Genomic DNA, 15,307 nt, shown 5'->3' with positions numbered 1-15,307 from the left:
CAAAAAAATCCAGAAAAACCCATGTCAAAAATGTTATAAATTGATTTACATTTTAATGAGGGAAATAAGTATTTGACCCCCTCTCAATCAGAAAGATTTCTGGCTCCCAGGTGTCTTTTATACAGGTAACGAGCTGAGATTAGGAGCACACTCTTAAAGGGAGTGCTCCTAATCTCAGTTTGTTACCTGTATAAAAGACACATGTCCACAGAAGCAATCAATCAGATTCCAAACTCTCCACCGTGGCCAAGACCAAAGAGCTCTCCAAGGATGTCAGGGACAAGATTGTAGACCTACACAGGCTGGAATGGGGTACAAGACCATCGCCAAGCAGCTTGGTGAGAAGGTGACAACAGTTGGTGCGATTATTCGTAAATGGAAGAAACACAAAAGAACTGTCAATCTCCCTCGGCCTGGGGCTCCATGCAAGATCTCACCTTGTGGAGTTGCAATGATCATGAGAACGGTGAGGAATCAGCCCAGAACTACACGGGAGGATCTTGTCAATGATCTCAAGGCAGCTGTCCCAGCTGTCATAGCCACCAAGAAAACAATTGGTAACACACTACGCCGTGAAGGACTGAAATCCTGCAGCGCCAGCAAGGTCCCGCTGCTCAAGAAGGCACATATACATGCCCGTCTGAAGTTTGCCAATGAACATCTGAATGATTCAGAGGACAACTGGGTGAAAGTGATGTGGTCAGATGAGACCAAAATGGAGCTCTTTGGCATCAACTCAACTCGCCGTGTTTGGAGGAGGAGGAATGCTGCCTATGACCCCAAGAACACCATCCCCACCGTCAAACATGGAGGTGGAAACATTATGCTTTGGGGGTGTTTTTCTGTTAAGGGGACAGGACAACTTCACCGCATCAAAGGGACGATGGACGGGGCCATGTACCGTCAAATCTTGGGTGAGAACCTCCTTCCCTCAACCAGGGCATTGAAAATGGGTGGATGGGTATTCCAGCATGACAATGACCCAAAACACACAGCCAAGGCAACAAAGGAGTGGCTCAAGAAGAAGCACATTAAGGTCCTTGAGTGGCCTTGCCAGTCTCCAGACCTTAATCCCGTAGAAAATCTGTGGAGGGAGCTGAAGGTTCGAGTTGCCAAACGTCAGCCTCGAAACATTAATGACTTGGAGAAGATCTACAAAGAGGAGTGGGACAAAATCCCTCCTGAGATGTGTGCAAACCTGGTGGCCAACTACAAGAAACATCTGACCTCTGTGATTGCCAACAAGGGTTTTGCCACCAAGTACTAAGTCATGTTTTGCAGAGGGGTCAAATATTTATTTCCCTCATTAAAATGCAAATCAATTTATAACATTTTTGACATGCGTTTTTCTGGATTTTTGTTGTTGTTATTCTGTCTCTCACTGTTCAAATAAACCTACCATTAAAATTATAGACTGATCATTTCTTTGTCAGTGTGCAAACGTACAAAATCAGCAAGGGATCAATTACTTTTTTCCCTCACTATTTATGGTCATTAAAATCATTGGGAATATCACAACACAATATTTCTCCCCCTTTTAATATATATATATATATATATATAGAGAGAGAGAGAGATTTTTTCTTCCACTTGACCACATTAACTTTTGTCTCATGTTGATTGATACAGTTTGAAAAGATGGTAGGCCTGCTTGTAGCTAGGTACCATCGACTAACCCATTGGGATATATGAAAGCTCAGTGGTCTTTCTTACCTTCAGACTGACACTGGTATCTACAGTATGTTGCTGGACTCTTCGACTATGGTTTATGAGCTAAACAGAATCAGAGGTGCATCTCCCAACATAAGACACAGACCAACAGTTGATACCTTCATGGGGTTTCCAATAAAAGCATTATACAATGTACTGGGAAAAAAAGAGAGAACAGCAGAACAATTCGAGGAAACACAGAACACAAGTAGCAGTAGCGACCCAACAGAGAAGCATCCTGTTTCACACAATTCGGACACTTTATAAGTGAACAAAAATAAAACATAATTCATATGACATTGTACAGGTCCAAATGTTGCGTGGACTGCCTGTGCATTGTGGTGTGTGTGGACAGATAAGGTGTCTGCAATGTTTCTAATAAGTGGTCAGATCTGGCTAGCTATTTAATGTGTATTTGACAGTGTGTAGCGCAAAGTGTATAGACCCTCAAGACTCAATGTTATGCATGTTTTCAGATAAGGTCCATGACATCGGGCTAGGGAATGGGGTGCTGGGTTTGAAGGGTAACATAACAAGGCCTTCAGATCACCTCTCGGTCTGGAGAGTCTTGCCGGTTGGGGAAGACGTGTAGCTGGGGTTGTTCGATGCCATCGTTGTGGAGGTCCTCCTGTTTCTGCAGACCGTGGAGTTTCAACAATAGCTCCTTGATGAAAACCTGTGTTAGCAGGGAAGAAGGGCAATCAGTCATCATATGAAACATGCTCAGAATGGATACAGTGAGAGACAGTGATACACAGTGTTGGTAATGTTGAGCAATTCACAGTGAAACAACAAGGGAACATGTTTCAGAGATAGCACTTCATTCATTTTGTGTGTATGATATCAATATGCGTGGGTGTGTGTGTGTGTGTGTGTGGGGGGGGGGGGGTCTGTCAACACATAATGGACAGGCTGAGTAATGCTGATCACAAAGCATACAGGGACAGTGTGAAAGAGGGACAAGACTAGCATTGTCGGCTAATATATGCGGAGTCATCATTAGTTACTTATTTGACTGAAAGAAAGAGCAAGGAGGTGACAGAGAGAGGGAGGAAGGCAGTGTTGTAGTACTGGAGTTTAGGACTTGGACTTGGCTCAAGCCACACTTTTTATGACTTGGGTGGGACTCAACCCAGACTTGATCAGTGGTGATTTGTCCTTTTATAATGACATCATCATAACCCTGTTCTCTGACTGGTCCTTTCATCATAACATTGTCATAACCTGCCATCTGATTAGTCATTTTGCAACCTTAATAATGACATAGTCATAACCCTGTTCTCTGATTGGTCCCTTCACATTGACTAATCAGATAGCAGGTTATGATTTTATAATCATTGTAAGGGACCAGTGTCACAAAATTCCGGGAACTTTCAATAAATTACCTGGTTTCCCACCGAAATTCCAGGTTGGAGGATTCCTGAAATCAGGAGGGAATAAGCAGGAAAAATCCAGAATCCTCCAACCAGGACTTCTGGAAAACCAGGACATTTCTTGAAATGTTGATACCTTAATAATGACATCATCATAAACCTGTTCTCTGATTGGTCCATTATAATGACATTGTAACCCTATTCTCTGATTGGTCCCTTCACCGTAACAGTCTATATACTCAGTCTCGGGAACATTAATGGCATAAAATACTACCCAAAACAATCTTAAACATATTGTGAGATATTACTATTGTTTATAGACTTCCTCACTTACCTCTGTGTTATTGCAGGTGTGAAACATTTCCTGGAAAAAATCCCCAGACCAAATAAGATTTTAGTTCAACTGGCCAGCCTGCTGCTGAAACAATATATTTTCAACAGCAACCAAATCGACAGCTATTACTGTTAGTCCCACAATCAAAAACAGTACAACTTGTTCACACCGTTTTTAAATTGATCAAATGATAATGTCTTCAGATGATTTCGCTAGTGAGTAGTACAGTATACCTGGAGCCTGTGCGTTCTCTCCTCGTCACTCTTCAGGTCTAACAGCTCGTCAATGTTCACCTCCTCTGGCATCTCTTCCTCCTGGGGACACAAGGTGACAGAGCGTCAGTCAAACTGTCCACCCATCCACCACTACATCCTGTAGCTGCATGTTAGGATACTGTCCTGGGCATCCTCCGCTAAACCTCTGCCCAGGGGCAGTATACTAACATACGGCTATCACATACGCCATTATATGTAAAGGACAGGCTCAGATACAAGCATATAATATATAGGTCACTCACTAAAGGACAAAAATACAGGTCTTGCTTTGAGTTATGTGTTGCGTGGGTCTTACAGACACAGAGGAAAAGCTGTGCGTGTTTTTAGAGTGCAACACCCTGAGATATTCACAGACCCTGAAGCACTGCAGTGTGTGTGCGTCCCGTCCATGTCGGCTGTTGAGTCATCATATGCATGATGCAGAATGCTTGACATGTGGGCTGGCAGTTAAGGGCTAAGGATGATTTGGGAAAAAATATGTATTATTTAGATGGCTGCGCTGCTGTTGGAAATCGGTCATCAAAGTGCCTCCATAAATAGTAGGATTTAGTTTCAGTAGGAAGACTGCATGTGAGGATATGCCTTTGAGGAGAAGAGCGACAGGGAGAGACAGAAGAGACAGAGAGAGTGGGGGAGGGAGAAGAGAGAGAGAGAACGAACCCCCACCCTGGCTACTACTAGTCTAGGTATGCTGTAGGGACGGAAGCCACCACCATCAAGGCCAGACATTCTCCATCACAGATAGCATCCATTACGCTTTCTCACGGCCTCCTAAATTGGTCATACTCAAACAGTGCATTCAGCCCCCCCCCCAAAGTCTCAGAGGAAAGCAGAGACTATTTGTATAACTGTCTATGCACTTAATTCCTTTGGGACATTTTCACAGATCATTAACTACACTGAACAAAAATGTAAAAAACGCAACATGGAACAATTTCAAAGACTTTACTGAGTTACAGTTCATTTAAGGAAATCACTAGATTGAAAATCAGTTCATTAGGCCCTAATCTATGGATTTCACATGACTGGGAATACAGATATGCACCTGTTGGTAAAAGTTACCTTTAAAAAAAAGAAAAGAAAGGTGGATCAGAAAACCAGTCAGTATCTGGTGTGGAAGAACTGAGACATTTTCAGCTTCCAGGAATTGTGTACAGATCCTTGCAACATGGGGCCGTGCATTATCATGCTGAAACATGAGGTGATGGCAGCGGATGAATGGCACGACAATGGGCCTCACGATCTAGTCACGGTGTCTCTGTGCATTCAAATTGCCATGATAAAATGCAGTTTTGTTCATTGTCCGTAACTTATGCCTGCCCATACCATAACCCCACCATGGGGCACTGTTCCCAACGTTGACATCAGCAAACCTCTCGCCCACACAACGCCATACAAGCCATCTGCCCGGTACAGTTGAAACCGTGATTCCTCCGTGAAGAGCACACTTCTCCAGCGTGCCATCGAAGGTGAGCATTTGCCCACTGAAGTTGGTTACGACGCCGAACTGCAGTCAGGTCAAGACCCTGGTGAGGACGAGGAGCTTGCAGATTATCTTTCCTGACACGGTTTCTGACAGTTTCTACCGAAATTCTTCGGGTTGTGTAAACCCACAGTTACATAAGCTGTCTGGGTGGCTGGTCTCAGAAGATCCTGCAGGTGAAGCTGGATGTGGAGGTCCTGGGCTAGCGTGGAAACATGTGGTCTGTGGTTGTGAGGACGGTTGGACGTACTGCCAAATTCTCTAAAATGACGTTGGAGGCGGCTTATGGTTGAGAAATGTACATTAAATTCTCTGGCAACAGCTCTGGTGGATCTTCCTGCAGTCAGCATGCCAATTGTGTTGTGTGAAAAACTGCACAATTTAGAGAGGTGCACCTTTGTAATGATCATGCCGTTTAATCAGCTTCTCGATATGCCACACCTGTCAGGTGGATGGATTATTTTGGCCAATTAGAAATGCTCACTACCAGGGATGTAAACAAAATTGTGCACAACATTTTAGAGAAATAAGCTTGTTGTGCGTATAGAACATTTCTGGGATCTTTAATTTCAGTTCATGAAACATGGGACCAACACTTTACATGTTGTTTGTATTTTTGTTCAGTAAAATGCTGTCGTCACCAACACACCCGTAATCTAAACTACTACTCTCACGCTGAACAGCATTCCAAAGTGATTTCTAGCCACTGACCAAGAGTTGCATGGTGAGATTCCATCTTATTTATTTTTCCCTTGGGGCAAGTCTGCTCATTGGCACAAACAGCACATTCAAAGGCCATTATTCATGATGTGCTGCTATCAACATACTGAGCCAAAAATGAACCCTGATCGGTTTTTATTGCCCTTTTTGGTAAGGCAGAGATTCTTTGAATAACAAAATATGGAAATTGATGAAGACGACTGTAAATATCACTGTAGACTAGATGGAAGGCTGTCTTCAGAACCTAGTCCAAACATCAACCGTAGTACACAACAAAGACAACATGGGTGTGGTGTGTGACATGTTGACTAGTGACACTCACACAACAGGCCAATAGAGAGTTCAGTCTGACCTGAATGCTCAGCAGTAAGGTTAACCAGCCCCATTGGGGTCTGTCTGTGGGTGTCGTGGGGGAGGACGACTTAGCGATTCTGATTCCGGTAGTGTAAAGGTCCGTCCAGGAAGATCCAAGCAGTCCCTTCCTACCCAGGCATCCCTGACCTTTCTTTCAACTCCAAATGCCAATGAAATACTGTCTCATACTGCCCACACACACACACACAGGCATAGAGAAACACAGCCACGTGAGCAAGTCCACAAACAGTCTCATACACGTACCACACAGACACAACAAGGTGTGTAATACATGGTATTGTAATATACATGTAGTAAAACGACACATTGTGGACATCAGCAGATCTATTCTGTAAAAGCATCTTAATTCATACCATAACATCCAAAATAATGATTGTAATGCTCAATTATACATGCTGTATATTTACCAATTAAGCAAACCCATAGCTCATTTTCCACCCCTCTCATCTCATCCTAGCTGGCAGCCGCTAGAACTAGTGCTAGTAATGCTGGGGTTAATGAGCAGCTAAAAATCACATTCCTGGAAGTGTTGAGTAAACACAGCCTCCATGTGGGACCAACATGATGTGTCAGGCCTGTCAGGATGAGTTAGTCACTTTAGGCGGATGCAATGCTTTTATCGGGATTCAACTGCTTTCATTGTCCAAGTCTGGATTGCACATTATCCTTAGGTCACATTCAAATGTTCTGTGAGGGGGATGTGTGATGTCGGGTGGGCTAATGTGTCCTATAATTGTATTTCCTTGAGTTCTATCTTACTTGTGCAGGAGGCTAATTGTAAAGATGAGCAGGCAGGTGTACAGATAGGAGGGCTCTATGAAAATAATGCCCTTTTTAGTCTATTTTCTCGCGTAACTTTAAATGCAACGAATTGCCCATCAAAGTAGATCATTTCTCAAAAATGTGTGAATCTTGAGTCCCCTCCCTGCCCTCTCTTCCTGCATACATGAGTTTCAAATGAATACCACCAGTAGTAGGTTCCAAGCCAAATCTAGTTAGCTTGTTTTGACAGCGTAGCCTAGCTAACTGCTTCATGTATCTAAACTCAGCAAAAAAAGAAACGTCCTCTCACTGTCAACTGCGTTTATTTTCAGCAAACTTAACATGTGTAAATATTTCTATGAACATCACAAGATTCCACAACTGAGACATAAACTGAACAAGTTCCACAGACATGTGACTAACAGAAATTGAATAATGTGTCCCTGAACAAAGGGGGGGGTCAAAATCAAAAGTAACAGTCAATGCAGCTGGTGGCCACACCAGATACTAAGTACTACAATGCATCTCCTCCTCATGGACTGCACCAGAGTTGCCAGTTCTTGCTGTGAGATCTTACCCCACTCTTCCACCAAGGCACCTGCAAGTTCCCGAACATTTCTGGGGGGAATGGCCCTAGCCCTCACCCTCCGATCCAACAGGTCCCAGACGTGCTCAATGGGATTGAGATCCGGGCTCGTCGCTGGCCATGGCAGAATACTGACATTCCTGTCTTGCAGGAAAACACGCACAGAACGAGCAGTATGGCTGGTGGCATTGTCATGCTGGAGGGTCATGTCAGGATGAGCCTGCAGGAAGGGTACCACATGAGGGAGGAGGATGTCTTCCCTGTAATGCACAGCATTGAGATTGCCTGCAATGACAACAAGCTCAGTTCGATAATGCTGTGACACACCGCCCAGACCATGATGGACCCTCCACCTCCAAATCGATCCCCCTCCAGAGTACAGGCCTCGGTGTAACGCTCATTCCTTCGACAATAAACGCGAATCTGACCATCACCCCTGGTGAGACAAAACCGCAACTCGTCAGTAAAGAGCACTTTTTGTCAGTCCAGCGATGGTGGGTTTGTGCCCATAGGCGACGTTGTTGCCAGTGATGTCTGGTGAGGACCTGCCTTACAACAGGCCTTCAAGCCATCAGTCCAGCCTCTCTCAGCCTATTGCGGACAGTCTGAGCACTGATGGAGGGATTGTGCATTCCTGGTGTAACTCGGGCAGTTGTTGTTGCCATCCTGTACCTGTCATGCAGGTGTGATGTTCGGATGTACCGATCCTGTGCAGTTGTTGTTACACGTGGTCTACCACTGCAAGGACGATCAGCTGTCTGTCCTGTCTCCCTGTAGCGCTGTCTTAGGCATCTCACAGTACGGACATTGCAATTTATTGCTCTGGCCACATCTGCAGTCCTCATGCCTCCTTGCAGCATGCCTAAGGCACGTTCACGCAGATGAGCAGGGACCCTGGCCATCTTTCTTTTGGTGTTTTTCAGAGTCAGTAGAAAGGCCTCTTTAGTGTCCTAAGTTTTCATAACTGTAACCTTAATTGCCTACCGTCTGTAAGCTGTTAGTCTCTTAACAACCGTTCCACAGGTGCATGTTCATTAATTGTTTATGGTTCATTGAACAAGCACAGGAAACAGTGTTTAAACCCTTTACAATGAAGATATATGAAGTTATTTGGATTTTTACAAATTATCTTTGAAAGACAGGATCCTGAAAAAGGGATGTTTCTTTTTTTGCTGAGTTTAGTTAGCTAGGCTGTCAAAACAAACTAAGTAGCTAGCTGATTCATGTAGCCTACATTCGCGACGATCAGAAGATATAGCCCACACCAGTATTTCTAGCAATGATACTTTTAACGAACTCCCTTTCATCTGTGGTTCTAGTTTAGCCAGCAGTGTGTTTTAACAGACACACACAGAGAGAGACGGACACACAGAGAGAGAGAGAGAGAGAGAGAGAGAGAGAGAGAGACACACACACACACACAGAGAGAAAGAGAGAGAGACACACACACACACACAAAGAGAGAGAGACACACACAGAGACACACACACACACACACACACAGAGAGAGAAAGAGACACACACACACACCAGAGAGAGAGAGACACAGAGAGAGAAAGACACAGAGAGAGAGAGAGAGAGAGAGAGAAAGAGAGCGACATTACACCCAGTTCAGCATCAGTAGAGGCAGCAATTTAGTCCACATCACTTCCAGGCCAGCGGGTTGAGGGTCATGTTTTTTTTTGTTTGCTTGGGTACTCTGGGTGGTAATGTAGTCCACTGGTCCCTGTGTCCAGCTGTGCACCTGTGTTCATTTCTGTGTAATGTTTTCCATAGCCAACACCCTGATACAGTAAGTGGCCTGTCCCAGTCTGGCGCAACAGAAATCCGGGTCAAAATACCATGTCAGGTTTATCTGAAGACTGACGGAAAGTAAATGCATTTACAAGTGAAGCGACCACACTTTAAATGTACACACATTTCAAAAATTTCCATAAACCATTGAGGTGGAAGGACATAAACAATAAAATAACTGAAACGAATCGATACACACATGAACCATTCAGCCTCAATACAGTATACTTCACCGATAATGAGCCCGTACATTGCACTGACACAAAATATTATAATTTCTCATCATTAAAGTCATTGTTGTGGGTCGGTTTGTGCACATCGTGTTATAACCCTCAGCTGTTGGGTTTACTCCAGAGCCTGCAGTACTGACAGACGCTTATCTGGCTTTACTCAATTTTCCACACCACCATTCCCTCTCCCTTCCATTGCATATCCTGCAACAGGCAAACTTCTAAATGCAGAACCACTACAGTCTCTATCTACCCCTGATATACTACATTAACTTGTACATTCCCAGATTCACGATCCGTCTACTCGCTCGTCTGTCCCACTCACTTCTCTCCCACTCTAACTTTCACATCCTCTTTACTGCCTGTATGACATACTTCTCTCTCTCTCTCTCTCTCTCTCTCTCTCTCTCTCTCTCTCTCTCTCTCTCTCTCTCTCTCTCTCTCTCTCTCTCTCTCTCTCTCTCTCTCTCTCTCTCTCTCTCTCTCTCTCTCTCTCTCTCCTACCCTTTCTCACACCTCGTCTCCCCAGACCAGAATATGTCAACCTCTATCCCTTTTTCCATCAGGGCAGATGGCCATCCCCTGCTGTCACTTTCTAACAAGTCATTACTATTCAAAACATGGTGACTACTTTTCGCCCGATGCATTCCCACAGTTACTCGCTGCTACAGCACATAAACATAATAATAATCAGGTACAGGGGTGTCAAACTCATTTTTGTTTTTTCCCTTTCACTTAAGACCTAGACAACTCGGCGACGGGAGTTCCTTACTAATTAGTGACCTTAACTTCAGCAAATCAAGTACAAGGGAGGAGCGAAACCCCGCAGACACCCGGGCCTCTGTGGAATGAGTTTGACACATGCTCTACTATTAATTCCAACATTATTAGGACATCTGGTCTGAACACTACCAAAATGTCTCATTGTCAAGAATGTAAGGGAAAAATATGGGTTTAGTGCTGTCAGTGAAATCATGGTTATTGATTGTGTGGTTATTGACTTCATATCAAATGATTGAGATATGACCGGACACAGCGAGATTTCCAATAGAGGTTCTCTCTACACCAGGTAATGGGCCTGGTCATCAGTTGATTGATGGCTGTTTATCTCATCTACATATGCATGCAAATTAAACGCATTTCATTAGGTTATTCATCCATCAACTAAATTGTGGGCAGGTGCTCTGGTTCAAGATAAACACAGTTATGTCATGTTATTTGAGTCTTATGAAATTCATTTCCATGTCTTTGACAAATTGCATTTGTTGGGGAACCAGTTGTTATAGATCAGTTACAATAGATATTTCACATCCATTAGATATTGATTGTTTCTACAAAAATAAACAATTGCACTCTAAAATCCTTACTTCTCTGATGTTTTTCTCTCCCAGTTTGCAATGGTAACTGGCTGTCACATCTGTGTGGCTTAGTGGGCCGTGACGACTCAATAGAATGGTAATAATGACTGGGTGTAGTGGTGGGACGGGATTAAAAAGTGAAAAGACTCCGAGCCTGGGAGACAATCACACAGACAGCAGAACACTGCGGGGGTCTTAATCTGGGCCTCCGATTGAGCGTTGATACAAGACTAATGGCCCTTGATAATGGGCCAAGCGATGCGCTATATTCAATGCTTCAATAACAGGCTCAGTGATGGGGGGGTGGGGGGGGGGGGGGTTAGGGGGGGGGGGATTCTCTTTGTGCTCTTTGGTGACATATGGGACCTTCACTTCCCCTAAACCACCATCCCCCCCATTCATAAGAATCATCCCAGAAAACAAAGATGTCATCAATCAATAACTGGGATAGTTAGCATCCGTTCAGGCCTGGTCAGGGGGTTTTCACGTTGCAGGGCCAGCCAGGGTGGGCTTTGGTGTAGCAGGAAATGAGTATGGGGGAGATCTGATTACACCATCGTTACACATGCTTGCTCCACTATCAGCAAAGCAATGAACTAATTAACATAGATATAAAGCTGTGGCCATGTGTGTGTTTATGAGAGAGCAAGACAATGAGTGTGTTTACTGTATCCACCCACGAGAAACAGAATGGTAAGAAGATCAAACTGTCATGATCAAATGCAATATTTCTATATTCTCTATTCTTTAAGTGTATGTGGAGAGACGCTATAATATATATATGTATATATGATGGCTCACTGATGCAGTTTTTACTGTCATTGTGGTTGTATAATGGTCACTACAGAGACATCCCCCTGTGACAGCATTGCTTTAGCTCCTGCTATTAGGTAGCATCTGTCAGGTGGTGGTCTTTGCAGTAGACACTGAGTTTTTACTACCATGTTTTATTACTGTGTTACGAATTGGATGTAGAAAGTAGATGCTGAACAACAGACTGCTAATTGCTCTGCAGAAGAAAAAAAAAGACCCACCCAGAAGGCTTTAGACTCAAATAGGTCAACACGAGGCGTCCAGGTTTCTATAGCATTCTAGTTAAATACACTCTGAGCAGGAGATGGTTGTGTCTGATGGAGAGATTATTGGTATGGAATAATCCTAACATCTGTACCATAGCACCGACCCCATCCTTACATCAACCATCGTCCCCGACCCTGCCTACTCACACAGCCACCACAATGCAGTGCCTTGGCCCAATGCCCACCAACATCCTCTGGTGACCCTACCCTCACTGGTGATGCCACACACCACACCAGGTCCCCCAGGGTCCTCCTGTTTTGTCAGCCAGAAGCCCATAAACCCTCAAGGCTGTCCATGTAAAGCAGCAAAGAATAAGCGACCTGGGCAGCCTGCCACAGACCTGTTATATTTCTGGAAGCACTTTCTGATCATTCCCATGTCACCCCTGGCAGCGAGACAGCTTTTCCCACTCATCTGGAGTATAATGTCCTCCAATGACCATCCATCCCCTTACATACAACAGGAATGGAACAACATGAAGGGAATCTACCATATCTACTTTTGTATTTTGCATTGGATGTCAAGTCTATTTTTTGTGCTATGAAGTGTGATAATATTTGTTCAGCTAATAAAATTCACAGACAATAGCCGCATTTCCTTAATGAATGTAGAGAAGGATCACGTGCAAAGAACATTGACATAGGGTCATAGGCTAAAAAGGGTGTAAACGAAAACAAAGCGTGACATGGTTAACCTTATTGTCCTGTGCATGTGCTCCATGGCCATGCTAATGGCTTTGTAGTTTATTCTAATCCCATTTTCTTCTGGTGACTCAGAAATGTTTGCTTGTAGTATTAGCTAAGAGGACAAGTGTCCAGTTAATAGTGTCTGATACGAAAACACGTGCACAATACCATCGTTCTGATTCGATGAGACCACGAATTTACCATTATGGCAGGCAGTGTTTTGACTAGACAGTCATTTGGCCCTATGCCTAGAAGGCACCTATCTACACATCCTTGATTCATCGAATGTCAAGCAGACAGGGCGCAAGGAGACAAGGCAGGCAACCCCCCACGTAAAATGGATTAACGTCGTAGCCACATCCCAGACCGCAAGGGACACTAGGCAGTACAATCTCTGAAAAACCGACTCCAGTCAAATTTTGTGAATAGTTTTACTTACATATCTTGAGGAGACTGAAAATACGCCATCGCTGCGTAACCGTTGTACCCAAATACGCCAAACCGATATATTCATTATAGTGATTTAAGTCCCACTGAAGAGTGATGTGCAGCGCTACAGTGGATTGCGTACCCCGAAGCTGCTGCCAAAATCGCTTTATTTCATTCAGTGGACACTGATGCTAAACTGAATAATTGTTATTGCGTAAAACCCTTTTTGGATTCTTACAATAAGTCAAATAAATGTTTCCCATTGTCTAGGTATGTGACTGTATGCGTAGCCTATCAATAGAAATCCGTTTTAATTTCAAATAGATGGGACTCACCCTGCCCACATAGAGCTCGTCCAGACTACAGTCAATCCACTTCTCCACATCCAAGCGTCTTTTGAGCTCCTTTCTGTTGTACTTTACCGTGACCCTTGCTTGCCTCTTCTGCACGCTAAGCCCTGGGTCCCTACCTGGACCCCTACTCGGGGAATGGACTTTGTTGTTACATCTCCTCCCGACCCGGTTCGCAGCCATATCCACTTCGGATGACAGACACGTGCAGACTATGGACCAAGGGAGTTAAAGAAGTGCACTATCATTGGCAATAGTAGCGCACTGGTGGAGAAATCGGCTATGGGTCCTAGTGCCACACTCATACAGACCCGGGTAACTGTTGTGCGCCAAGAGCAATGTGATGACTGTTTAATTGATTGAGATTAGCTCCAAGGAAGTTCTACACTTTCTGAATTGTGTGACAAGAATTCGCCAAATATGTGAGTGACTGAGTATTCTGGGGAAATTACAATGACTCACCATCATAGTCACCACTATTTATATTTATTTAGCCTACAAATAGGGAAGTCTAAAAGTTCAAGGCCTATTACCATGGGAAGCAACATTGAAGGCTTTCACCATTGTAATGTAGTCAACTGGGTCAGACTTCCCACTTCATTGGCTGATCTCTCCAGCTGATCAGCCAATCAAAGAAAGAAGAAAATGAACTACTTCATATTGGAGATGCCTCTATGGCGCTGCCCATGCTGTCACAGACGCTATGATGGCACAGATACAAAGATGAATCCTCTATGTATCTCAATGAGGCCTAGTGCATGGGGTATTCAAATCTTACCCTATGAGGTCCGGAGCCTGCTGGTTTTCTGTTCTACCTGATAATTAATTGCATCCTCCTGGTGTTCCAGGTCTAAATCAGTCCCTGATTAGAGGGGAATGATGGGGGGGGAAAAGCAGTGGAACTGGTATTATGGTCTAGATTTGATTTTGAGGGGCCTAGTGCTTCTCTCTGGATATACATTCTATTTTCATTGGTTATTTATATCCAGAAAGCCTGCACCCCCATAAATCATGAACACAGCAGAGGAGAATATTTGGTCATTTTAAGGTTATTCTTAAACTGTTAAACTGTCATACCTCAATGACAATGATATAGTTAAATGCAACACACCCCTAGAGGTTAATAGAGAGGTGGGCCAGCAACTAGAGCAGGGGTTTCCAACCCTGTTCCTTGAGCGCAACCCTCCTGTAGGTTTTCACTTCAACCCCAGGTGTTACTAACCTGATTCATCTTATCAAACAGCTAATTATTAGAATCAGGTGTGCTAGATTAGGGTTGGAGCAAAAACCTACAGGACAGTAGCTCTCCAGGAACAGGGTTGGAAAACCCTGAACTAGATGGTTGCAGATTCAAAACCAATGTCCGAAGGGAAGAAACAATATTTGGTCCAGCAACGGGAGGGTTACTGGCATCAGTGTCCTAAATGCCATCTCCTGCCGTTGTGCCCTTGAGCAAGGCACCTAAAACTGTGCAGGCGCTCCACTGCGGCTGTCCTCTGCTCCAACCTTTGAGTGTTTCTGTCTTCTTTTCTGAAGACTAAGGCAAATGGATCAATAAAGTTGTCTTCTTCTACTACATCCATCCCCCTGTGCTCAAAAGCCCTGCCTTCATTATAAACACAGCTGCCTGTAGTAGATATGATAATAATGACTATTACTGATGTACTAAGCCATTTGGTTTTAGGTTATACTCAGCGTTGCACCATGCAATAAACCCTGTTTGCAGCCCACTGACTTATTTACTCATGTCTGTTAGTTTGCC

General features: G+C 44.0%; 1 protein-coding gene across 2 annotated transcripts; it reads right to left on the bottom strand.

Moving 5' to 3' along the window:
- Positions 1–1,510: 1,510 nt before the first annotated feature.
- Positions 1,511–13,933, bottom strand: LOC106612676 (protein phosphatase 1 regulatory subunit 14A). 2 transcript variants are annotated; one of them, XM_045724408.1, is made up of 5 exons: positions 13,531–13,933; positions 3,651–3,731; positions 3,418–3,447; positions 3,096–3,184; positions 1,511–2,386 (listed from the first exon to the last, which is right to left on the bottom strand). In XM_045724408.1, the coding sequence occupies exons 1-4, from the start codon at positions 13,726–13,728 to the stop codon at positions 3,137–3,139; spliced, it is 357 nt and encodes a 118-aa protein (XP_045580364.1). In that variant the 5' UTR covers positions 13,729–13,933; the 3' UTR covers positions 1,511–2,386; positions 3,096–3,136. The 2 variants fall into 2 exon arrangements, with proteins under 2 accessions (XP_045580364.1, XP_014069555.1); XM_014214080.2 differs by lacking the exon at positions 3,096–3,184 and having other exon boundaries at positions 13,531–13,917.
- Between the last annotated feature and the right edge of the window lie 1,374 nt (positions 13,934–15,307).

The sequence above is a fragment of the Salmo salar genome, chromosome ssa09 (assembly GCF_905237065.1).
Source record: "Salmo salar chromosome ssa09, Ssal_v3.1, whole genome shotgun sequence".
NCBI lineage: Eukaryota > Metazoa > Chordata > Actinopteri > Salmoniformes > Salmonidae > Salmo > Salmo salar.
Note: the sequence above shows the minus strand (reverse complement) of the source record. Positions and strands in the feature narration are given on the sequence as shown.

Excerpts from the sequence above, each read along its gene's own strand:
- LOC106612676 (XM_014214080.2), bottom strand. The coding sequence starts at position 13,728 with ATGGCTGCGAACCGGGTCGGGAGGAGATGTAACAACAAAGTCCATTCC. Across the intron at positions 3,448-3,650 it reads AGAGAACGCACAGGCTCCAG|GAAATGTTTCACACCTGCAA; the intron begins GTATACTGTACT and ends GATTTTTTCCAG. Across the intron at positions 2,387-3,417 it reads ACACCTGCAATAACACAGAG|GTTTTCATCAAGGAGCTATT; the intron begins GTAAGTGAGGAA and ends CTGCTAACACAG.